We start from the raw sequence: 24,943 nt of genomic DNA, 5'->3' as shown, positions 1-24,943 counted from the left end.
AACATTTGACTTAGAAAAATTGACAACCGCGATAATGATATATAGACTAGGCCAATACCTATTTAAAAAAAACTGTATTTAGGATTTAGATTTTAGATTAAAAACAAATACACATATAACTCATTTACCCTGGATAAATAATTTCAGTATAGGCTGTACGGAAATCTATATAGGTAAGTAACACAATACTATCATGTTTTTTGTGTTTTAAAAACAAATTTTCTGCGTGCGTGTTTCATTTGATTTTTTGAAATTAAAAAACGAAAACACATCAAACACATCGGATTACGATTAGCACACTTTTATTTTTTTTACTGCATTTAAAAAATCCATTTTTATTTATATTATTGTATTATTGTATTCTTTAATTTCACCTATTTCAGTAGGGGAATTATTTGAATGCGCTCGTTTATTTTGTGTGTGTGTTTTCATTTATTTCTCGTTGGCCTTCGTTAAGTAAATCATCGAATGAAGCATGGGCGATTTCAAATGCGCTTTGCATTTAATAATTACTGCATTATTTGTTTATCTTCCCCTTTGTGATTGTTTGTCGTGTGTGTTTTTTATCCTTAAAAACATTATAAAATATAACCAATTAAAATTATTGCTTTTACACTTGCTATGTTTAAAATAAAGCCTTATTTCTCTATAAAAAAAAAACACGGATGATGATAACAATAACAATTAAGTAATAATAATAATAATAGCCTAATTGAATGCCTTTTGTTGTTGTTGTTTTAAAAATCTTATGCGTCTTTATTCTGTCTTTGCAGATCTGTTATACAGCTATTAGAGATATTGAAATAGGGGAGGAGTTACTGGTTTACATGAAGGACGGAGTTTTCCCCGAGGGCTCAATGGCACCGAACCTGGAAGGTGAGATTAATGCAAGTCATTAGGCACTCTTTTAAACAAACTCACACAGACCACACTCGTTCACCTCTTCTAACAGTTAGTAACATGCTTTATGTGGCCTGTGTGTATGTCTTGATATTGTACAAAGTTCGGCAATGAAGAAAATCCATTCATTTCAACCCAGAGGCACCTGAACTAGGACTATTCGACGACATTTACAATGAAATTGCAGCTCTATAGAAGTTGATACACATGTTGTTATTGTTTTGTGGCTCATTAAATTTTTTTTTTTTTTTTTTTACACACTGTCAAATCGAGAAATCGCATCTATAAAAGTTTTTGTTTACATAATATAGCCTATGTGTCTGTGTGCGCGTGCGCGTCTGTGTATATGTATGTATATAGGTGTATACAATATATATATATATTATATATATATATATATATATATATATATATATATATATATATATATATATATATATATATATATACACACACACACACATAGAGGGGGAGGGGGGGGGGGGGGCTGCACTGTACAATGTACAGTGTTTATTGTGGTTTGTTTTTTGTCTACTTTTTTTCTAAATAAATCCTTAATTTTTCACTTAAATGTTTTTCTTAAAAAGCAGGGCTTGTCACTTGTACTTTCCATATTAAAAGACAGAATGTTGGCAATTTTGAAACAAGCTCATAGTCTTCTGTATCTTTTTTTGTTTCCAAGTGATCTGGTAATTTGGGATTTGAAGCTCAGAGTAGTTGATACAGACTAGAAAATTGCAAAAGCACTGAAGTGTGTCACAGCGCAGCAGTCACTCTCCAACACATGCACAATGTTTTATCTGATAGAGATGTGTCCTCAGATCTCCCTGCCAAAAAGGCCAGAAGAGAAAGCTCTCTGGGAGAGCTAGAGAGACAGGGACGCCAAAAGATGCAAGCCAGGCTCCACTCAGACAGATCAATCCAGAGAACAAAAGAAAGGAAATGTAGAGTAGAATGAACATGGTCATCGAAGAGGAGTCAGACGAGAGGCTGAGAGAGACAAACCGATAGACAGACAGAATGAGAGCTCTCGACATCTACCTCCTTCTCATGGCTTATCGGTGGTGGAATTTGGAGTGGAGCTGGAGGAGTCTCGGGGGACCTCACCCATGCTCACAGATTAGCCGCTAAACTGCACATAATTGTGTTCCCCCTACTTCTCTCCAAGAGCTATTAGTTTCCCATTCCCTGTCTTTTCCCCAACATTCCTGCCTTTGTCGTTAGTGCTACCGATGGGACGGAGAGATAATGTCTCAAATTCTTTTTATGGCTTCTCTCGATAAAAAAAAAAAAGTCAGTACAGAAATAAAATCTGCACAAAAGTTTTTCACTTTAGTTTTCCCTGTAAAGGCCTCTTTGAGGTTACAAGGGGAGTTCATTCAAAATACTCGTTTATTTTGCAGGAAGTCTATGAGCATTGCAATGGAGTGCGTTCTGTCAATACATGTCATTAGAAAAGAAAAATAAAGCAGAAAATGTGCCATGGTCCTAGTTAAGACAGTATCGATGCAAGCATTTCATGGGCTTTGCTTTCACAATATTGATTTAAAGAATAATGAAAGTCATCCAACTTGGCTTGATCTGGGCCATGCATGGAGTATATCAGAGATATCACTGAGTTTAATTTGAGGATGATGATAGCTAATGAATCAAACCTTAGAACCTTTGAATTTCCTTGCCTCTCCACGACTCCAGGGTTATCTGTGAACTTGGCTCTTGTGTCAGGATATCACCGAGGATAAAACAGCCACGTTTTTAGCCATTTAACCCCGGGTCATATGAACAATTACTCCAAAGACAGATTTTCAGTCGAAAGCAAGTCAAAAACCATGACATTTTTATCTTTAGTCTTGTAATCTCTTTACTGTTTTATGTCATTTTTCAAGGTTTGTAATATAGTATCGATCTTAAATATTTGTATTTGTTATAGAATACATGTTTTTCTTTAAACACTACCAGCCTTACATTACTAAAACTACAAGCATTTTTGGATGTTATGCATTTGATATTAAAACAAAAATATTTGGAAGCCTAAACTATGGACATGTTCTACTAACATTTGACAACCAGAAAGTGCTTTATTTATTTATTTATTTATTTATTTATTATTATTTATTTATTTTTGTTGCATTTTAAACCGTATATCTGTTGTTTTATCATTTAAAAATCTCTTTTTTGAGTCTTGCCAGAAAAGAAAATGCAACTTTGTTTGATATTTTGTCATCTAATATGATGAATTTCAGACAATTTTAATTGTGGCTTAAGTGTCCGGATACGTTTTGAGGAGTTATTCTGAAGACTGTACCTTTTATAATTGAATAATTCCTTTTAAATAATGAATGTTATTCATGAGCAATTGTGTGATGCTTTCCCAACAGATGAGCAGATGTACCGCTGTGAACACTGTGATGAACTCTTTACATCAAAGCTGGAGTTACGGCGGCATCAGAAATATTCCTGCAGCAGCGGCAACTCTATCTTTGACTCACTAAGCGAAGACTTCAAACAGGAGCGCGAAGACAGCGATGAGCCAGTACACGAGTGCAAAGACTGTGAAAAGATCTTCCCTAGCGAGTACAGGTCAGCACGCTCCACCATACTGCTCAAGTTGTAATTACCCACCAAGCTTTAGGTAACCCCAAGCTGTAAGAATTTAAAAAAGGGGGGTAAAAATGCTTTCTAATGTTTATGTGCCTGATTTGCGTACATCAATGGCTCTCAACTGGTTTTGCTTTAAGACTCAGACTTTACATTGTACCAGTGACCCGACACAGAACCAAAATTGTTTATTGCACATGTGCATGTTAAATGTGTGTGATAAACATGCGTTCATAAACTTTTGCATGAATAATATGTTTATCTTACAAAAGCAAACAAAAATGTTCTTAAAATCAAACATTGAAATTTACTAAAATTACAATGAGCCACATAGGAAAACATTATAAAAAATTATTAACATGACACAGAACCCAAAGGAAAAGGTCACCACAAACCATATTTTTTTTATGAGTTTGACTGTGCAGCCTTTGAAGTAAAAAAAAAAAAAACCCGTTTAAAAGATTTTGCTATTGTAATTATACATGGCTATATGATTAGTTGTATTACTTGCATTTAGCATTCTTCTTCCCTGTGATATGCAATCTTATCAGAACAGACCAGTTTAGAAACACTGGCCTACATGGTGGTCACAGAAAATATTTATGGTGTTCTTATTTATTGTTAGTCTGGGGCAGCATATGATCGTGCACACAGAAGAGAGAGAGTATAAGTGTGACCAGTGCCCCAAAGCTTTCAACTGGAAATCCAACCTCATTCGCCATCAGATGTCACATGACAGTGGCAAGCGCTTTGAGTGTGAAAACTGTGATAAGGTAGGTTTCTGCAACCACTTATGTTTTTGAATGTGTTAATCAGTTTATATGTGGGAAGCTGAAACATAACGTGCTCATGGACTGCAATATTAAGATTTTATGTTTTAAAATGTATTTGAAGAAAATTGATATTTGTTTTATATTCAGTAGTTTGTTTTAAAAAGGTCCTGCAATGCATGTGACAAATTCATTTTTACCAGTACAAACATTCCATGTAATCTCTTGATTAATATGAGGTCATGAAAGCTGCAGAATAATTATAAAATGCAATAGCCAAATTTTGTTTAAAATTCTTTTAGATGGATGTCACACCACAGGACGTCAACTTTCCAAAAGTATTACTTTTCACTTCCCATGTACTTCAAATTTAAAAACATTGTTATGCTAATAGTACAATTAATTTTCATTCATTTTCATCTTACATTGCCTTTACACAATGTTAGATTTGTATATTTAGACTTGGCACTAAGTTGGCATATTTCTGTGGGTTCTTCAGGTGTTCACAGACCCCAGCAACCTCCAGCGCCACATCCGCTCTCAGCACGTCGGTGCCCGAGCCCACACCTGCCCTGAGTGTGGCAAGACCTTTGCCACCTCCTCGGGCCTCAAGCAGCACAAGCACATACACAGCAGTGTCAAGCCTTTCATCTGTAAGTCTGAGCAGTCTTGTCTAAGCCTCAGATACAATTACCAGTGTCCAAAGACCTCCCGGCTAGCTCCACCCCAAGATTGTGACAGCTGTTGTTTTATAGGTCAGAGAAACTAAATGAAATTCTAGAGCCATTCTTTGTTTTGTTCTACATTTGTTGGGCTTTTCTTTCGTGCTTTCTTTTTTGCTCTCTTAATTACTCCATTTTACCCTTCTTCCTTTTTTATTTTTTTTTGTAACTGTGCATTTTCTTTTGAGGGCCCATTAAGTCGTGTATATGGCCAAGGCAGATTTAATGTTTAGAGGTTAATGTATATGCCTTGTCTTAGCTGCCCTCTTACCAAAACTGAGAAAACATCATCTTCTTTTTGCTTGGCTTCACAATGTTTTGTGTGTTACCGTCCAGTGTCCAAATGCATGTATGCTGTACCAGTGTACATGTATTTGTATGTATACAAAATTAGTTGAAATAATTAATCTATTAATAAAGAATACCATCAACAAGTTATTAATTTGCTAATTGATCATATTTTTAACATATAACATTACCATGTGCAGCCTTTTTTTTATTTCACCTTCGAAACAGAGTAGAGTTCAATGTAGACTGGGGTAGCCAACTCTGCTCCTGGACGTATGCCTTCCTGGACACTTCAGTTTCACCCCTGCTCCAACATACCTGCCTGTAATTTTCAAGTAATCCTGAACAGCTTGATTAGCTGTTTCAGGTGTGTGTCTGATTAGGGTTGGAGCTAAACTCTGCAGGAAGGTAGCCATCCACGAGCAGGGTTAGCTACTTCTAATGTGATTGTTGAACATGATAAACAGCATGCACAGTTTATTGGTTGATCTAATCAGCTGCCGGATTATCACTTCTATTGAATGAACGCCAAATGAAAACAGTATGTTAATAGAATTAACCAGTCATGTGTGTTCTCCCAGGTGAGGTGTGTCACAAATCGTATACCCAGTTCTCTAACCTGTGTCGTCACAAGCGGATGCATGCAGACTGCCGCACCCAGATCAAGTGTAAAGACTGTGGGCAAATGTTCAGCACTACCTCCTCCCTCAACAAGCACCGGCGCTTTTGCGAGGGCAAGAACCATTATAATCCCGGAGGCATGTTCACACCGGGCATACCAATGACATCCAGTCCCATTTTAGGCAAGTCCAAGTCTCATCCTGGCTTGAACCATGGTGGACTTAGCTTCGGTGATTATTTCTCATCCAGGCCACATCATGCAGGTTTGCCCTTTTCCCCAGCACCTCCTGCATTCTCAGCCATGTCCCATGGCTTCCCAGGGATCTTTCCCCCATCACTATATCCTAGACCGCCATTGTTACCTCCTAGTTCACTGCTCAAGAGCCCACTTAGCAACAGTCAAGATGGGAAGCTGCCTTCTCTTGATGCTCCTACTCTTTCCGTGGTCTCATCCATGCACAACAGCAATGGAAATGTAGGAAGTGGTCTCAGCAGCCAGTCAGAGGAGAACCGAGAGTCCAAACTGGACTTCTCGGACAACAAGAATAAAGTGAAGATGAACGACATGTCTGATGGTAGTGATTTGGAAGATGTTAACACATCTAGTGGCACAGATCTAGACACCACCACTGGCACTGTGTCTGGCTCCGACCTAGAAAGTGAGGCAGAGAGCGAACGGGAGAAGAGCAGGAGGAAACCGGTGCAGGAGAGCAAGCAGGATGAAGTGAGCAGCAGTTCAGTATCTGTCTCCAGTTCAGGGAACCTCCCTTGCGAGCGCCCATTCCTCTCCTCCCAGCATTCCTTTTTCCCACCACCAGAAGAGCAAGCACTTCCACCCTCCGGGGCCACCACTGACTCCATTAAAGCCATTGCCTCCATTGCAGAAAAGTATTTTGGGCCTGGATTCATGGGCTTGCAGGAGAAGAAAATGGGCTCCATAAACTACCATTCCATGTTTCCTTTCCAGTTTCTGCCCAACTTCCCACATTCCTTGTACCCATTCACAGACAGAGCACTCAATCCTGGTATGTTCTTCAAACCTGAGCCTAAATCCCCTCGTGAGCACATACAGAAATTGCCTACAGCCACTGGTGCGGATTCACCCTTTGACCTAACCACCAAACCCAAGGAGGTCAAACCTCTCCCTCCACCCCCCAGCAAGCCAGCCTTGCCACCCAACGCCCTCCGGGCCCCTGGTGAGGAACAGCCTCTGGACCTTAGCATAGGCAGTCGAAGCCGAGCCAACCAGAACGGTGGCACACATGAACAGCGCAAGAATCACGTCTATGGCGCAAACTGCAAAGCAGCTAAAGATGAGCACCCAGCACTAAATCAGTCCCAGAACTTGCACCAGCCCCAGATGCATCAACCACAAGCATCCCTTCCCCAGCCACCTCCTCCCCAGCAGCCGTCGCTCCACTACGCCAAGCCCTCGCCGTTCTTCATGGACCCCATCTACAGGTATTTCAAGCCGAGTATGGCTTATTGTATTACCCAACACAATGACAATCCAAAGCTGTAGGTAGAGATATATTAAAATGTGACAAGTTATTGAAAAAGTATTGGTACCCAGTAGGTTTATAATCAACCTTCGTTCGTACGTAACCCTTGGTGTTGTTGTCCAGCAGGGTGGAGAAGAGGAAGCTATTAGACCCAGTAGGAGCTCTAAAGGAGAAGTACCTGAGGCCGGCACCACTACTTTTCCATCCTCAGGTATTTTTTATTTTTTTATATATATATTTGCTTTACTTTCTCTTGTACCTTGGTACAACAGATCCTGCTCTTCATTGCACTCAAGTACAGTGGAGTATGCCAAGATGCCAAAAACACATTCCCAGTGTCCTCCGCCTCAGGCCTGTTTGGTTCAAGGGGAGCCTTGATGTTTTAAAAAGTCCTGACTTCTGATGGTATTTATTTTCATTAGATTATTTTCATCATGAAGATAATCTCATAAGAGGTATTGCCTGTTCTGGCAAGCTGTGCATTCAAAATTCTTTATCTTTTGCTTAGAAAAACAACCCCCATTGTTTGTGTTAGTATTTTAAACCTTTCCCACCTTTGAACGGTGACAACAATAATGAAAATATTATTAATAATGGCCTTTTGAATTGAAACAAATTATGCCACATACTTTTGGAGTAGACCATTGTCTCTGGGAAGTTCTCTGTTGAGTCCCCACCGCTAATAACTTCCTAGCATTTCTTTCTTGCTCTGGCTGCCTAGATAATGTCTGCATGTCGATCAGGGACTTCCTGTGTTTGTGTGTAATAGAATGGCCTCTCTTGTTGGGAACTGTCTTATCTGACCTGTAAATCTGGCCTCCATCAATGCTGACCTACCTCCCCCCAAATCCAAACCTTCTCTCGCTCTTTCCTTCTCTCATTTCGGCAGCCCCCTATGTATTCAAATCGATTGACTTCTACAGGTGATCTATCTATCTATCTATCTATCTATCTATCTATCTATCTATCTATCTATCTATCTATCTATCTATCTATCTATCTATCTATCTGTCTAGCTATCTGTCTGTCTATCGGTCTATCTGTCTGTCTGTCTGTCTGTCATCTGTCTCGTTGTATATTACTGCAGTTTTTAAAATGTATTATAATGTTAGCTGCATATTTGTCTGAGAGAAACATGTGATCATGATTTAAAAAAAGGTTTAAGCATTAACAAGAGTACTATTGCCTTTTGATATTCTAAGCTAAAACACTGACAGAATCAAGGTGATACCAAGACATGTACAGTATAAATTAAAACACACCGTCTGTCTCTGTGTTTATCCATATTCCAAAAGTAGGAAGGATGTAAGCTGTTTTTGGCCATAGAGCCACATAGCGAAGCCTTTGTTCTGCAACAGGGGAAGTACTATCAGCGAGGGGTATCTTAAACTGCATTGTATGGTTACCGCTCACGGAGGTGAATGGCTCATTCAGACGCTTCTCTCAGAGATTTGTTGGGAACAAAGTAGGAGCCGGGGGCTCCCAAGGGGCTGCTCGAGTGGCTGCCAACGTGCCATAGGTTAGGGAGGTCACTCTTGAACAGCACAATCAAGACTCGACCTTCTGATATATAACTTCCTCCAGCTTTCCATCCTGTCTGGTTATGATGCAAACTCTCAGGCTCTCTGTCAGAGTTCCTCACCACCACTATTATTTTGTTCTTCATGTATCTGCCCTAAACAAATGCAAAAAAAAAGTTTCTTAGTCCCACATGGACCCTAATCTCACACAAAATCAATCCGAGAGAAGTTTCTGATTAAATGAGCCCCTGAGCTGTGCATCAAACATAGAGTATTCCTCTCTGAACTCGCCTCATGTTCTCTCCTCAGGTGTCTGCGATGGAAAACATGACTGAGAAGTTGGAAAGCTTTGGCGCTCTGAAACTGGATGCTCCCAATTCCCTCCAGCACCCCTCACACCATCTTTTTAACTTCCGCTCCCCGCCTCCCTCTCTCTCCGATGCTATCTTACGCAAAGGCAAGGAGCGATACACCTGCAGGTGAGCGCCGCTCATGAAACAAGAGTAAACATCCCTAAAAGATTCCTTTAACTCTACAGTTTTATGTTGAGCATTTCTAGCATACCATTATAGTTAGAAGTACACACTAATACACACATAATATAAATAGACTATGTAGAGATAAAGTTACCAATGTTCTGCTTTTGTTTTATTAGTCATCAAAATTTACATTGAATGTCCCCAGACAATGAGTTAGAACTCTTTGAATTTGAGAGTTGTAACAATGCTAGATGACTGTATCAAAGTATAGTTTCCATCCTTTGCAGGTACTGTGGGAAAATCTTTCCCAGGTCAGCTAATCTTACAAGGCACTTACGAACACACACAGGAGAACAACCCTACAGGTAAGCCACTCTTATACATACACTCTTTCTCTCTCTCTCTCTCTCTCTCTCTCTCTCTCTCTCTCTCTCTCTCTCTCTCTCTCTCTCTCTCTCTCACACACACACACGCAGTATTGGAATTCTAAAGCTTTTTACCCCCTGTGTGAAGCAGACTTACCTCACAATTTATTCCAATAGTTTGATGGTATATCATGTTGCTAAGCTAACAACAAAATACATAACAAATAAGTTGCTGATTATTAAGCTGCCTACCTTTTGAAACTGCCCTTGTATTGGAAACGTAGAAAACTTAAAAACTGTCTGTTTTTTTTATGTGATCAGCACATGAGATTTGTTCTAGCGTATTATGTTGCAATACAAATGTTGCTCATTCTGAGAAATATCACATAGAAACAATGAAAGACATAAGAGGCAGCACAATCAAAAAAGAAAGAAGATTGATTCTGTCTGTGCAGATGTTTTTGGAGGTAGAGCAAGCTCTGGACAATGTTGGCTGGTAATAGCACCCTGGAGACATGCACGCTCTGTTTATAGAACTGCTTAATTATCATTGATTTGGCTTCTAACCAGCTGTGGAAAGTCCTCTATGAGGGCACTTTGGAGATGGGGGTCTTTCAAAGTTTTAAGTGATATTTTGACCTAGGCATGACTAAGATGTGAAAGAAGAAAGACTTTTACTGCCAAAGGTAACCTAACAGTCCAACTAATTAAATTAAAGTAAAAGCATTATGAGAAAAAATATCTTAATAGTGGTTCTTAAACATGATTTTTACTAATGCTCAGAGTTAGGGATTTGAACAAACCCCTGACCATATAATAAACTTTGACATCCATCCCGTCCCGTCCCGCACTGACATAAATGTTACCTCATAGTGTGACTTTTTGACGTATGTTATTACTTTTCTAAGCAAACAGACTTTTTGCTTAGTGGATGGTGAAACAAGTGACAAATTCCATAGACATTAATAAAGACGAAAGCTAGCAACTACACAGAACTCTATTGCAACTACCTACCCAGAACACCCTAACAACCATACAACTCCTCAATAAGCGCATAGCACCACCGGGAAACCACCCAGAACACTGTAGATTAGGGCACCAACTTTTGCATAACCATGCACTATAATCTCCTTTTCTTCAGAAAGTGTAAAAATGTAGGTGTCTGCATTGTTTCCTTCCAAAACAGTTATTTTCTTTTCTTTTTATTTGCGTATTTATTTTGGCATTGTACTTAAAAGCATTTGGAAGTTCTGTAGCGTATATCAGTTTCACACGAGTTTTTCTTAGCGTACAAAAAAGGTCAGGCGGAATCAGACCCCTCTTTGAGTTCTACAAATCTACCATAGAGCCCTGTGAACACACTCAACGAGATAGAGAGCCTCCCGTGGGACACGGCCACTACATGCTTGGCTCCTTCACAACAATCCCCTGATTAGCTCATTTAGAAACAATTTACCCTAACAAATAGCAGACATCATCAGCATCTCCCCATCTTACTTTCAGCAAAAAAGGCCGAGTCAGGCCAATATCAGAGTGGGCCGGCTTCATTGTAGTAGGTTATTTGCCTGCTGTAGATGCTATCAGCTACTCTACGTAGCGAAATTGGCCCACTAGGTCTGACCATTGAAAGACCCCATTCGGATTGTAACGCTTCATGTACAGTCCTTGTAACAGAGAAAAAAAGAACTGAGATGATGAAGTAATTTAAAGTCCCTCTGGACCAAGTAATGAAAATAAACAAAATGGGGGGCAGAAAAGCCTGGCTTTAAAAAAAAAGAACGTTGCCTTGGCATTTTACCATTCTCTATGAACCATGATGTGCCAAGTCTGGAAAATCGTTTTTACAGAAGCACACACACATTTGCTCACAAAATAAACTGGAACATGAAAAGGGGCCTGCATCTTGATTCTGAGCACTTGATGACGAGCGATTTTCCCAAAGCAATTAGCCCTGAAAGTCAACTTTGCAGCGACCGCGGGAGTCGAAGCTACACCGGCCACCCAACAAAGAAAGCACTGTCCGGCGAACTCCTGACACTGCCTCGCTGCGATGTTTGTTTATCAGCACGTTAAACTGATGTTCTCCTGCCTATTCTGGCTGATCTGACATTGCAAACAAGTAATCCAGAGCGATGGAAGCCGAACCGTGACTGTTCAGACACTCTAGCGCACAGAGAATATCTCATATCACATACTGCAAAAATGTCAAAATATGGAATCTCAAAAAAGGGAAATGTACTGCACTTTGTGGACTAGCTAATTTATTGGCTTACTTGAAGGAAAAACGTGAAGGCAAAACAATGAGCCATACGGGAGACAAGAACATAAGGGAGTGTTTGCTTTCATACACAAATGAAATAAGAGGTTTCTGAGAGAAGAAAGCTCTGGTCAACACCTGCAATCTGCATTTCCTTTGTCAGCCTCTTGGTGGGGTCACTGTCACCAAACATTGAACATACAGTATTTAATGGTAGTTACAATATTAAGCAATTTTTCCAACAAAGTTTGCCTATATTTCACTTGACTGAAACTACAAAGGTTTTAATAATTTGCATTTTTTATTTATTTGTATAATTCTAATGTTCTAATTTCATATCGTATAATTCAAATTTTAGTCCAGCACAAACCTCACATGAAATCTTTTTTTTTTTTTTTTTTTTTTTCTTTCCTTCATAGATGTAAATACTGTGACCGTTCATTCAGCATCTCCTCCAACCTCCAGCGACATGTTCGTAACATTCACAACAAGGAAAAGCCTTTCAAGTGCCACCTTTGCAATCGCTGCTTCGGTCAACAGACCAATCTGGACCGCCACTTAAAGAAACATGAACACGAGAATATTCCAGGTAAAATCTATTTCTTTCTATATTTTCCAAATATTTCTTTTTGGTTATTTTTATTTTATTTTGAAATCTATGCCTTTTTCAGTTGAGGTAAATAATCCAATTTGAAAGATTACCTGAAATCATATTACTGATTTTTTCATGCTTTTATCTTATTTATTAGGAGGTGATTATTGTTAAAATACCTGTCAGAACCAAAATAAATATAAAAATGCAATGAGTAAATAATAAACATAAACTATAAGTTGGTAAATGTAAAAAGTATAAGGCTGCATATGTTTAGATATTCTGTCACTCTTTTTTGAGTTATTTATTGAGTTATTTAGTAATCAATTTATCTGCTTATTTATTGTAGTGAGTCAGCAGTCTGGGATCCTCTCGAATTTAGGAACAAATATTTCCTCACCGAACTCTGAGTCTGACAATCATGCACTTTTGGATGAGAAGGAGGACTCGTATTTCTCAGAGATTAGGAACTTCATCTCCAATAGTGAGCTGAACCAGGCCTGTAGCTCCTCAGAGAAAAGGTAGGAGCTCGCACTCACACACATGACCAGAATATGTTTTGAAACTATGGCAACAAACCTACTGTATAGAATCAGATTCAGACACGCTTGTCATGAAGGTACAGTCTGTCCTCTAGTGGAGGACTGTGGTACAGCCGTGTGTGTGTGTGTGCGCGTGCACGCACGCGTGTGCATTACAGACTTTGTCTTCAGTGGGCAGAGGGACGGGACATCTCAATGAGTCATTTCACCTTGTTGAGTTCTGTTCTGCATTAAGCACAGCCAGATACACATCAGGGAGCACATTCCATCGCCTTATGAAAACACCAAACAAAAGCTCATTACTGCCAAATTCATGAACCGTCAGCACGCCTGTCGGTGTGTGGCCAGGTTCACATCGCTTCAGATTTTGGTTTGGGTGCAGTGGAGTTTGATTAATGCAGACAAATGTGTACGAACAGATATATGGCCAAATACATGAATTCTTTCTTAGACGTGTAATAGTCCTCCTCGATTTTACCGGTTCCTCCACACTCCATGGTTCTGCCCCATCACTTTAAAGCTCTGCCGTGGACTGAAACCTCACACTGCCATCTGGGATCAATAGTCCTGTCCTGACTCGTACAAGCAGGCCTGGCATTTTAATATCTGTAATTCAAATAAGTGCTCTGTTTTGTCTCCCTGCAAATCGGCCTCACAGAAACACCCGCTTCAAATGGACAGGCAGCAGCAATATTCCCCTATGCGCTCATGCATCTTGTTTCATGACGTTTGCCTGTTTCTCCCTCGTTTTCTGTCACTCTTGTGCAGCCAGTCTGCATTCATGGTGGAACGTCTTTTTTCTGCTTTTAATTTCTTCTTCTGTCTTTGGTACTCTGTAGGAAATAATACAAAATCTAATTTGTTTCTCCTATAAAGGTCTCACATTTGCCTCTTCTAGAGTTTCAGAAGCTAACTCAATATTCTTTCAATGAGACATAACTGAGAACTCAATTATCTGAGCTTAATTATACACATTCACTTTATTGCTCCATACAAGCTGAATGAGCTGTCTGAGCTATCCTGTCCAATCCTGTTTTTTTTTTTTTTATAAATACAAAAGATTTCTCATTTATATTTTTCCAAAAGGAATTTTTACTGAAACAATAAAGATATACAGTAATTGATAGTCAAATAAGACAAATCTGAGAACACCCGTCTGAGTTAGGCGATTCAAAACAATTTGATAAACAAATACAATAATTGTCTCTTTTGTCAACAACATTTAATCATATTTGTTGTATTTCTCATTCTCATAAGGAATTTTCAGAAAAAACATTCAAGACTTGTTTGACACTCAAATGAGAACACTCATCTGAGCTATGATATCCAAATTATGTTTAAATAAATACAACAATCGTCTCCTAAGGAATTGTCGGAGTATCATTCGAGACAGTTGAGACATAACTGAGAAATACATTATGTACGTAAGCTATGCTATCCAGACTAATAGGTAAATACCACAAACACTTTAATTTCCGCTATTACTAAGGAATTTTATGAGTAACATCTGAGACAAAGTTGATGCTCAAATGAGATATGACATCACCTGAATCATGCTATCCAAATTCAATTTTAAATTAAATTAGCTTAAAGGAGCCATTCACACAGAACACATTTTTGCGTTATAAAATGCGAGAGTTTTTAGAACTCTGGTAACTTGACTCTACGTTATTAAAATGTTTTATGTGCAAGACATGAGTGCATCTAGCACACAGAAAAACAATGAAACAGCATCACAATGGAATGGAAAATTCAATGGAATTCTGTCTGAATGGCGCCTTATACTTTTACTGTCAACAATTTATCTTTTTTTATTTACTCCTAAGGATGTTAGGAGAGACAAAGTTGATACCTCACGGAAGAGCTCCATTAAGTCTAATGAGCAATTAATAAGGAATTGTGGTAATTTTTGGTACAAAAATTTGGTACCATTTCCCCCACGTAATATTTAAAAAAAATAAAGAAGATAATTGTGACTTTTTATCTCACACTTCTGACTTCTTTAAATTTGAGAGTTATTAAGTCCAATTCTGAGGAAAAAAGTCAGAACTGTGAGATATAAACTCAAAATTCGGAGAAAAAAAGTCTCAGAAAAACATTTATATCTCACAATTCTTACTTTCTAACTCGACTTTTCATCATGCAATTCTGATTTAAAAAAGTCAGAATTACGTTATATTAACTCGCAATTCTGACTTTTTTCTCAAATTGCGTGATAAAAAGTCACAATTGAAAAAAAAAAAGGTCTGAATTGTGAGATAAAAATGTATTTGCGGAAGCAAGCTTCCATACTTCCTCCATGAATGTCAGTGGAAAAAGATGTGATCTGTTCTCTTCACAATTTACAGAGAGGCATGATGGGGGTTTACCTGCAGCTGGGTTAATGCTGTTTGAAAGTGTGTTTGGCTGGTCTGTCTGAGTCTGACTGTCAGTCTGTAGGGGTCTGCAGGTTTAGCCCTATCAGGGGACCCTCAGACTGAGACATTTATCTGTGTGCTGCTTTGACGGACCCCCCACCCCCCTCAAGCTAACGCAAACAGCTCTCTGACATGTTTAGACTGAGAGACAAAGCACAGGTCTGTGGCAGGACCGCTGCTGTCTCCCACGTGGCATGGACTTTCTCTCAGGCCAGGGCAAATTTGATTATGGGATATTTAAGCATGATGGAAAATGGGAAACAAGCAGTTCTTCTTGTTCCTTTTTTTCTGTTTTGGTAAGTCTACACCTCACATAGCTTAACCACCCACCTTCCACCACCCCTCCCGGCGCACTCGACATTCGTCTGCCTTAATAGAAGTTCGTTTCAGAGCGCTGAAGTAAAAACGGCTTTGGAGGGGTGCGCAATGACATCATAAACTGAAATGTTTGGGAAAAGAGTGGTAGTGGAACGGCGCGGTGCTGATAGCTGCTTCGCAGAACAACCGGTTTCTCTGGAACTTGGTGGCAATGAGACAAACCATGATGAGTGCTGCTGACCTGTCTAGCTCGCTCTGTCTCGCCTCTCCGAAATTAGCCAATTCATCATTGCCACGCTCGCAAGAAACGTCTGTCATTAATTGCGAAACCTGTGTGTTTGTCATTCGTGGATCTGTGTTTTCGAGCTCGGGCCAGGCAGGGGAATTACAGCCCAATCCAAAATGATGGATTGCAACCCAGAGACCAGCATAACACTGATATTTGGCAGTCAGATTATGATGAGAGAATTACCTCAATGGACCCTCAGGGTGAAAATAGTAAAAAAAAAAATCTGATATTTTGGGGAGGTGTCATTAGATGTCATAGCCATGTCCCGAAGACATAAAAACTCATCACCAGTGGCCATTAGAAATCTGGTGTTACTTCAATATGTACTTTGAAATGTAAATGTAAAGGGGTGTAATATGTAAAGGGGTGCGCGAGTGTTTGTGTTTGTTGTGTGTGTGTGTGTGTGTGTGTGTGTGTGTGTGTGTGTGTGTGTGTGTAGCTCCTGCCGGAATTGAGAGGTTTTTCAAGTTTATTCCCAAGTTGGTTGAAACTTGGATAGGAAAAGGCAAGATGATAGCTTTCAACATGAAAAATAAGCACTGAAATACAGACAAAAAAGACATAAAACAGAAGCCGTCTTCTGCTATGGATACCGTTTCACTCAAAAAAATATGGCCATTGTAAGAACTGAATATTTCAAAGGGGACATTTCAGGGTGAAAACGTTTATTCTTTTTGAAATAAAAAAGTTTGCTGTAGTATGTAGTCATATTTATGAACATCTCCCATCCACCCACACAATTTATGGAATTTAAACAGAAAAAAGGTGTCATTCAGATTCAGAAATCGCATTGCAAAAAAAAAAATAACTTACATTGATTCATGGTTTTGGTTCTGTTTTCCAGTACAATATCCGTTCAGTATCCTTAAAACAAGATAAATTTACATGAGAAAAAATAATAATAACTTCTGATTATCTGAAAACAAGTTTTGGATGTGTATATATATATTTTTTTTTTTTTACTGAAATCATGACAAAAACACTGTTTGTTTTTTTGTTTAGTTTTTTTTTTTTTTTGCTGTGCAATGGCATATGACCTTCCCTGTTTACATATCAACAGAAATTTTGTATTCAAAATCAAAGTATTCAAATAGTTATTTTACTGATTTTGTTTGCAAAGAGCTTAGCCAGCAAAACCAGAAGTTGTTTGCATGAAGACATGTTAAAGGTACAGCAGTAAAATCAGCCTGTTGAATACAACGCATCAAAAAAAAAATGATGAAAATGGTCATATGTAAAACTAAATGAGGACTGTTTGTTATTACAGGTCAGAGCTGACAGAGGAAGAGCATCCTCAGAGTCACACTCACACTGCCTCCAAACTGGAGGAGGAGGAAGAGGAGATGGAGGGAGATGATGAAGATGAGGAAGGCTCGTTGACAGAGAAGTCTCAGGACGAGACGGCCTCTCCCGCCACTATGGTGCAGGGCACTTACGACGAGGATGAGGAACCCACCCCTCTCCCTATGTCTTACGAACACACGCGCAGGTCAGCAAAACACATCTGTCTGCTTATTTAAGAAAAGATTCAAAAGAGCCACTCTCACTTAAATGAACACTCATTTTTTAAAGATGTGAAAATGTAGATCATACATGATTAATTTCGGTCTTTTCGATCCGTTTTACTGCGATATGATATGATGAAAAAAAGACATTTGGTGCAAGTAATTACTATGTTTGTTTGTTTGGAGTAAATGCACTGATGAAATATTTCTAATAAGACCAGAAACATTAAGCGGGACGATTTCGATCTCATGTTTAATTTAAGAAAGTAGAATGAAGTATGAATAGTGTAATCTATATTATTTATTACAAGAAATTAATCATTTTATTTAGCAAGGACGCATTAAATTGATCAAAGGAGACAGTGAAGTCATGTATACTGTTACAAAAGATTTATCTTTCAAATAAATGCTGTTCATTCAAGATTTTCAACAGAAATCCTGAAAAAATGTATCACCTTTTCCATAAAAATATTACAATATTTTTAACATGGATAATAAGACCCATTATAATAATAATTAAGCGCCAACAATAATTGAGCATCAAATCAGCATATTACAATGATTCTGAAACTGTCATTTTAAATTGTAACAATATCTCATATTACTGGTTTTACTGTATCTTTGAACAAATAAATGCAACCTTGGTACTTTTAAGAGATTTCAAAAAAAAAAAAAAAAAAAAAAAAGTTATTCAAATGTATCCCAAACAAACACAATCATGTTGTTTACCTCCAGTTGTAAATGCCACTAAATTTACTGCTAATTTAATGCAAAAAGGATTTTGGTTGAGTGTTCATTTAAGAAGATCAGAAGTTTTGTTACAGAAAATTTAATGTAACAAAAGAACAATGTGCCTTCAATGCTATAGCTCTGTTCCAAAACCAAGTGAGCTGCATAGACGCAATAAAAAATATATATTAAATAAACCTGTTCCAGAAGATAGTTTCAAATCAATTCACTTATTATGCTGCCTTTGAAGCCACAAGAGAGTTGCTTATGTAGAGCAAAGCAGCTCACCAGGGGTGCGTTTCCCGAAAGCCAACTATGGTCGCAAGGTCCATCGTTATCAGAATGAGCAAGTGTTTCCCGAAATCATCGTTCTAACGAACATTCGCAAACAGCATCGCAAAGTTGAGTGGTTGGAACGACAGCTCTCGACCTGTGGTTAGAAGCAGAGTTTCTTGTTTCCATTACATGTGGACTCAATAAATCCTTATCTTGAGCAAAATAAGCAAGCTGACATTCAGTACAATCTATATATTTTATTTCAAATAATATACAAATGTCATTTACTTCTTTTAGTTTGTCAAGAGATTTAAAGCGTCGTTTTTGAAAAGTGCGCATGTTGCGAACGTGCTCTAGTACGTAAAAATGAGCCTATTATTGAATATGGAAATAAAGCAAAATAACTGAAATAAATGAGAATTTTCCTCTAATGCCATGTCTGTAATTTTAGCAAAAAGTCTAGCATTAGTTCGATCTCAAACAGATTCATTAAAAGAAGTTAACTATTAACCAACGTGGTTGAATGACAAATATGCGACAATACGGTTTGGGGAAACAGTCGTGACTAGCTAGTTGATTTCTTCACGATGCATCGTACTAGTTAAGCAGTGAGTTACGTCGTTGTACGGGAAACACACCCCAGATTGAGGAACAGAGTGTCTGTGTAAGACGTTCATTGTCTCCCATAGTGTTTACTACTGTGATACTCATTGTCTGTCAGTCCTCATACAATAACTAACGCTACTAATCATCTGTCAGTACATGTGTGTTTAATCATTGAAACTTTGGTTTGCCTAAACAAATAAAAAATGATCAGTTTAACAGTTTCCTGCAATTTTGCACACATGCAATGAGCGTCCAGTTCTGTTGCATTTCGGTTCACTTTTTCGCCTCTCTCATCTTGAATAGCATTGCTGTTGGAATGCCACTGGCATCTAAATGTTTCAATGATCAATATTTCGTGGCACATTTTATTCAAGAGCAAGTGTTTCCCAGCATCTTGTTTAATTCTGCATGGACAGAGAGATGGACAGAGTTCTTAACACCAAAAGCTGTGTCCATTTGTTTTGTGCTTTCATCCGCTAGTGTGATGACCACCTTTATTTTTCATGTCCCGTCACCATCTCATCCACTGCATGCTCCTCAAATGCATCCAGTTCCAATATTTAGATTTGAATTTGCGGGCTAACTGAGGGTCCCCTCCCCCTTCCCCTTCCTGGTACAGGTGTATTGAGGAGGATGCAGGCCTATTAGATCTGGAACCTCTGGCTGGTTTCCCCAAAGGCCTGGAATTCCATAAGGCTGGCGAGGAGCCCTATGACATTAAAGACATTTTTAGCCCCTCGGTAGAGTCGGAGGCGCTGAAAGAAACTCTTTTCAGGCAGGCTAAAACACAGGTATGTGACTGTACCTGCTCCAGAGAGCTTCTGCTATGCCATGAGCCCATGTCTTACGTTACATTACGTCTCGTTACGTCGAGAGAAGGACAGACAGTTAAAGAGCATCTTATCAATATGGACACAGTTCTTTTAGTTTGGCCTTTAGGGTTCCCCAACCATTTGGTAGACGCTGTCAGAAAAGCCAATGGAAAACGAAAATAAATAGCGTAAATTAAATTTTATGTTTTCAGCAGTCAAGTTGATATTAAATATCTGATATTTGAGATACATTTTTTATTAACAATAATAATATTATATTTTTCTTATTTTTTCATGATTTTTTTCATTCAATAGCCCATGCAGAAAAAGATGTTATAATATAACTACATGCAACTTTTGCACTACCTAATCATTGTCATTTTTATTTTGTTTTATAAAGAATATTTTCAATGTTCAATGTTTATACAAATATTAACTGAATGATATTAACATAACTAACACTATTAGCTTTCTGTATCATTGCCTTGTATATCTAACTTTAAATTGTCTTCTGGTCTCAACATTTCATGTGGAGTTGTTACGTGTCTTATATGTGTGAACCCAGTTGATGGTTTTACTTTAATATTGTTTATTGGCAGGAAAATGTCTGATTTGGAATCCCTCATTATGTTTGTAGGATTTATGTTTGATATTGTATCATGTAAATCATTTATAGAATTAAAGTTTAGATTGCATTATAATGATTCCCAAAAAGTGATATGTTTTTAAACCCACATGCTGTTATTTATTTATTTATTTATTTTCTGTGGAACACAGAAAGATACATTTTTGAGTATTCAGTAAGCAGCTGAAAATAACAGCACGTGGATTTGGAAGGACAATAGATCAAAGATGATGTGCGTTTTGGTTGTGAGATGAAACTTTCCTTGTTTTCTTCATCCAGGCTTATGCAATGATGCTCTCTCTGTCTGAGAACGCCAATCTGCATTCATCCTCCCAGAACTCCTTGGATGCCTGGCTCAACATGGGAGGAGGGCCGTCGGAAACCAGCTCCTTTCACCCCCTCAACAACATCTGAGAACAAGAACAAGACAAAACAGAGATCAGAAGAGATGGAGGGAGAAAGGAGGAGATGGGAGAAGAGACCAACATGAAGACCAGCAATGCCACAGTAGATGAACCACCACTATGCGCATAAGGAGGAGAACGTACTGTTGAGTGAAACAGACACAGGAACCAATCATAGATGGGAGAGTTTTATTACACAGCATAAAAGCAAGAATGAAATCATCAAATCCCAGCCATTCAGCATCTTTCCTGTCTGCAACTAGCAACTATAGTGAGTTCTCTCCTCAGCAGCTGAATCAAGATGCATTCGAAAGACTCTAAAATCACCTCTCCACCTCACTTTCAATTACATGCATTTCACAGAGACTGCTCTCAAGGGTTTTTTACCATGTTCTCGGAGAAGCCCAGGCCGGGGTTGACCGGACAGGGTAGTTGATGTGTTTCTTCAACTGGAGATTTTAACCGTTTCTATACAGCATTCCATTCTCAAGTTGATTTTCTACAGCACTGTACCAAGGTTCCCTTTATATTAACTCACAGCCGAAGTCTTACAGTAGATCATTAGTGTAGACATCAACATTGATTTCCAATGGCAATAGAAGCACTTAAGTCTAGCCCGCAACTAGCATGCTAACTTTCCCCCAAGGCTGACCGCAGTTTGCAAGCCGCTGGCTCTAGAAGTCTATGCTGGAGGTCACCTTCGTGATTTTTGTTCGGCTTCTCAACAGTCAGATTAAAGCGGTCAAATCTTCATATGATATATCACGCAGCATGGTTGTTCATTTGTATAGCATCATCGTCATTGTAATTATTGTTGTTATGGTAAGTATTTGAGCTGTATACAGGCCTTTAGTCTCAACTGAACGTTTGTTTTTAAGAGTTAAATTATTCTCCAGTGGGGCAATTGGAAAATCTTTTCTCCTAATTCTTGAATTCAGTAATATTATGATTTTTTTTCTATGTGATTTGTTCCTCGGTAAACAGTATTGTTTCTTTTTGAGCACATCTGTGCTCAAATGTTAATATAATTCTTTAGTGAAGGACCAAATTTGTACAATATTGTTGTATGATGTACAAACTAAGTTAACAGTTGGTAGCAGAGAGTGTTGTGTGCCAAATAACCCCCTTTTCTTTGACAATCATTTCTTTCCCAAGTGGTCGCCTCCACTGTTAGTAGTTTTCTTTTTCTTTTCTTCCTCTGTTGTTGTTACTTACATTGATGAGTGTTTGTCTTTTATTTATTTTTATTTAGATTGTTTTTTGTTTTTGTTTTTTTTTATTAATGAAAAAATGAAGAAAAAAATGTTTTACCCACTCTTTTGAAGGAATGAAATTACTGAAATATCATGGAAATTCAGAAATGTTCAAGCTCTTTGTAGAAAAGAAAGTTGCCAAAATTTGAATTACAAAAGACTGTGTTTCCTTTATGAGCACATAATCATGAAGTCTTGTTTATGATGCATCTGTTCAACCATTTAGAAATGTAGGCACTGCGTGATTAAAAAAAAATATATATAATTAAAATATCAGGTAACTCAAATAGAGGGGCATTATATTTTGACATTTTTACACATTTTATCACTCATAGTTAAACATATTCATAAAAAAATGGGTCAACAGTGTATCTCTGGGTTCAAATTGCATGTTTCCCATGTCCCATTATTTTGTCAGCTAGTCCTAAATATCATATCAAATTCTACATAATTCAAATGCTTAATATTATTTGCATACCAAAAAAAGACACCGCAAGTGAGAGGCTATAATGGGATTGTGATTAAATGGTGAGCGGCAACATTTAATGTTCACAAGAGCGTAGAGGTTTCTGAGAGATGCTCAAATCCATGAATACACATACGAGTCCTTATCCAACTTCTCTGAACTGTGAAGCCAGCGAATGAATCGTAAACAGCTGAATGCATATCATGAATGTGTAGAGTAGATTTAATATGTAGGTTGAGTCAAACTTCATAAAGTTAACTTCTCTTGATTGAATGTCTTTTTGGTCAGGATTTCATACCTTTACTTCCTCTCCTCACTTCTTTTTGGATGTTAAAAAGACTCTGTGTTCTCTGGAATCAGCACTTAAATCAACACACCCCTGTCTGCCTAACACATACTTTCCTTTACATCTGAGCTCTTAACTTAGTACTGATTTTAACGACATTTTTCCAAGCAAAAGGCTGGTTTTAACAAGCACTTTAACTCATGGGTCAAACAGGCAATTTTATCAGATGCTTTTGAATAAAACAGCATAGAATATCCAAGCGTTGCCAGAAAAACTTCTCAGTTTTGAACATTTACGAATGTTCAGTTTTCACTGCGAACACAAACCAAACAAGATTGATTGGACTGGCCTTTCACAGGGAATCTGCTTGATAACGTGCTGTTTAAAAACTTGCAGCAGTCTTGTATTTGAATATACTAAAAGGTGGCACTATTACCCTGTTTCATACCGTATCTCTTCACTATATAATTTACTCAAATCCTTGAGTAAAAAGCCTGTGGGATGCATAGGATTTCTAGGGATGTAATGGAATTATGAGTATGAAGTCATGTCACATACTACTGTACTTAGCAAGCGCTGTAGGTGAAGAAATTGACCCACACTGTTAAAATCATCATGAATAATGGTCAAAAAATGAGCAATGCAGATGCCCTTGGCCCACTGTTACATTGCAAACAAACGTATCATTTCAAAAACCATAAATAATGTGGTTTATCTAAAAAAAATTAAAAAAATAGTGTATAGTATTTCAAAAAAATAACATTGATATGTCCAAAAGTTCATTTTAAACATGGGTTTGAAAATAGATGGTGCTTGTTTCATTTGGATATGAGTTGTATATTGCTTCTGTTATGTTTATTAAAACTATTGTGCATGACTTGTGTTTTAGAGGTCATAATGGTGTCCATTTGTGAAATGTGTATCTTAAATTAAAAAGAAAAAACAATAAATAAAAAAAAACAATGAATTTGTAGATGCACTTATTGTACATGTGGTTAGGTTAGTAGGTTTGACTTTAAGTCCTGTTTACTGCCTTAAATACTATGGGCAGATGGTTATTGAACTGAACAATATGCTTGTGGGAGAGAAATAATGACAAAATTTAAGGATTGTAGAATAATACTGAAAATTCTGAAATTCTGAAGTTCTTTTTTGATGCTTGTGATTACTGAAGATGTACTTTAGAGCAATTTCATGGAAAAGACATGATTCTGATGTTAATTCTGTAGAATAGATATGTATACCAAATGTAATCTTTCCAATGCTATGAAGAATTTATACATGAAATTGATATGCAATAAAAACCTGTGTGCTTTTTATATGAATGCTGTTTTTTTTCCTTAATCCTGTAGATGTCATCCATGAGGACGACATTTGAGAAAATGTCCACAGTATGCAGAGCTGAAACAATGGTGACTTTGAAGAATTCTTTGAAGAATTTCAATAAATTCACATTTAAAGGATGTGATGTCACCAGAAACTCAAAGGCTAAGAGAATAAAGATTTCATGTGTGCTCCATTCTGACTCCAGCAAAACATCACAGTGTATGTTCACCCTACTTCTGATTTAATGTGGGAAAAAGATATGTAATATTTTCAGATTTTATGCTCATTTGGTAGTCCAGAAGAGTGCTAATTGATGTAGGTGTCTAGTGCAAGAACAGGTTTACAGAACAGAACTATGTATTCTCTGAAGGTATTTACGACCCCAGAAGAACAGTGAGCATTTAAATTATTGCTCAATTACAATATGTACACATGAGTTTAACTTGTTGATGGTGCTTAGTGATTTTACTACATT

General features: G+C 37.9%; 1 protein-coding gene across 14 annotated transcripts in view; it reads left to right on the top strand.

Moving 5' to 3' along the window:
* Positions 1-24,461, top strand: part of prdm16 (PR domain containing 16) — a 230,210-nt gene extending 205,749 nt beyond the window's left edge. For 3 of the 14 annotated variants that reach the window (XM_082189436.1, XM_082189444.1, XM_082189440.1), the window contains 14 exons: positions 774-876; positions 3,279-3,480; positions 4,124-4,271; positions 4,571-4,606; positions 4,768-5,023; positions 5,842-7,360; positions 7,525-7,612; positions 9,231-9,400; positions 9,688-9,765; positions 12,442-12,611; positions 12,964-13,135; positions 17,448-17,669; positions 19,916-20,087; positions 21,013-24,461. In XM_082189436.1, coding sequence (XP_082045562.1) covers positions 774-876; positions 3,279-3,480; positions 4,124-4,271; positions 4,571-4,606; positions 4,768-5,023; positions 5,842-7,360; positions 7,525-7,612; positions 9,231-9,400; positions 9,688-9,765; positions 12,442-12,611; positions 12,964-13,135; positions 17,448-17,669; positions 19,916-20,087; positions 21,013-21,147 — 3,471 coding nt within the window. In that variant the 3' untranslated portion in view covers positions 21,148-24,461. The remainder of the gene's footprint in view (positions 1-773; positions 877-3,278; positions 3,481-4,123; positions 4,272-4,570; positions 4,607-4,767; positions 5,024-5,841; positions 7,361-7,524; positions 7,613-9,230; positions 9,401-9,687; positions 9,766-12,441; positions 12,612-12,963; positions 13,136-17,447; positions 17,670-19,915; positions 20,088-21,012) is intronic. The other 11 variants (XM_082189438.1, XM_082189441.1, XM_082189448.1 and 8 more) reach the window with 10 other exon arrangements.
* The last annotated feature ends 482 nt before the right edge of the window (positions 24,462-24,943 follow it).

This window comes from Leuciscus leuciscus (genome assembly GCF_965113295.1).
Source record: "Leuciscus leuciscus genome assembly, chromosome: 13".
In the NCBI taxonomy this organism is placed as follows: domain Eukaryota; kingdom Metazoa; phylum Chordata; class Actinopteri; order Cypriniformes; family Leuciscidae; genus Leuciscus; species Leuciscus leuciscus.
The sequence above is the reverse complement of the archived record's forward strand: the minus strand, read 5'-3'. Positions and strand labels throughout refer to the sequence as shown.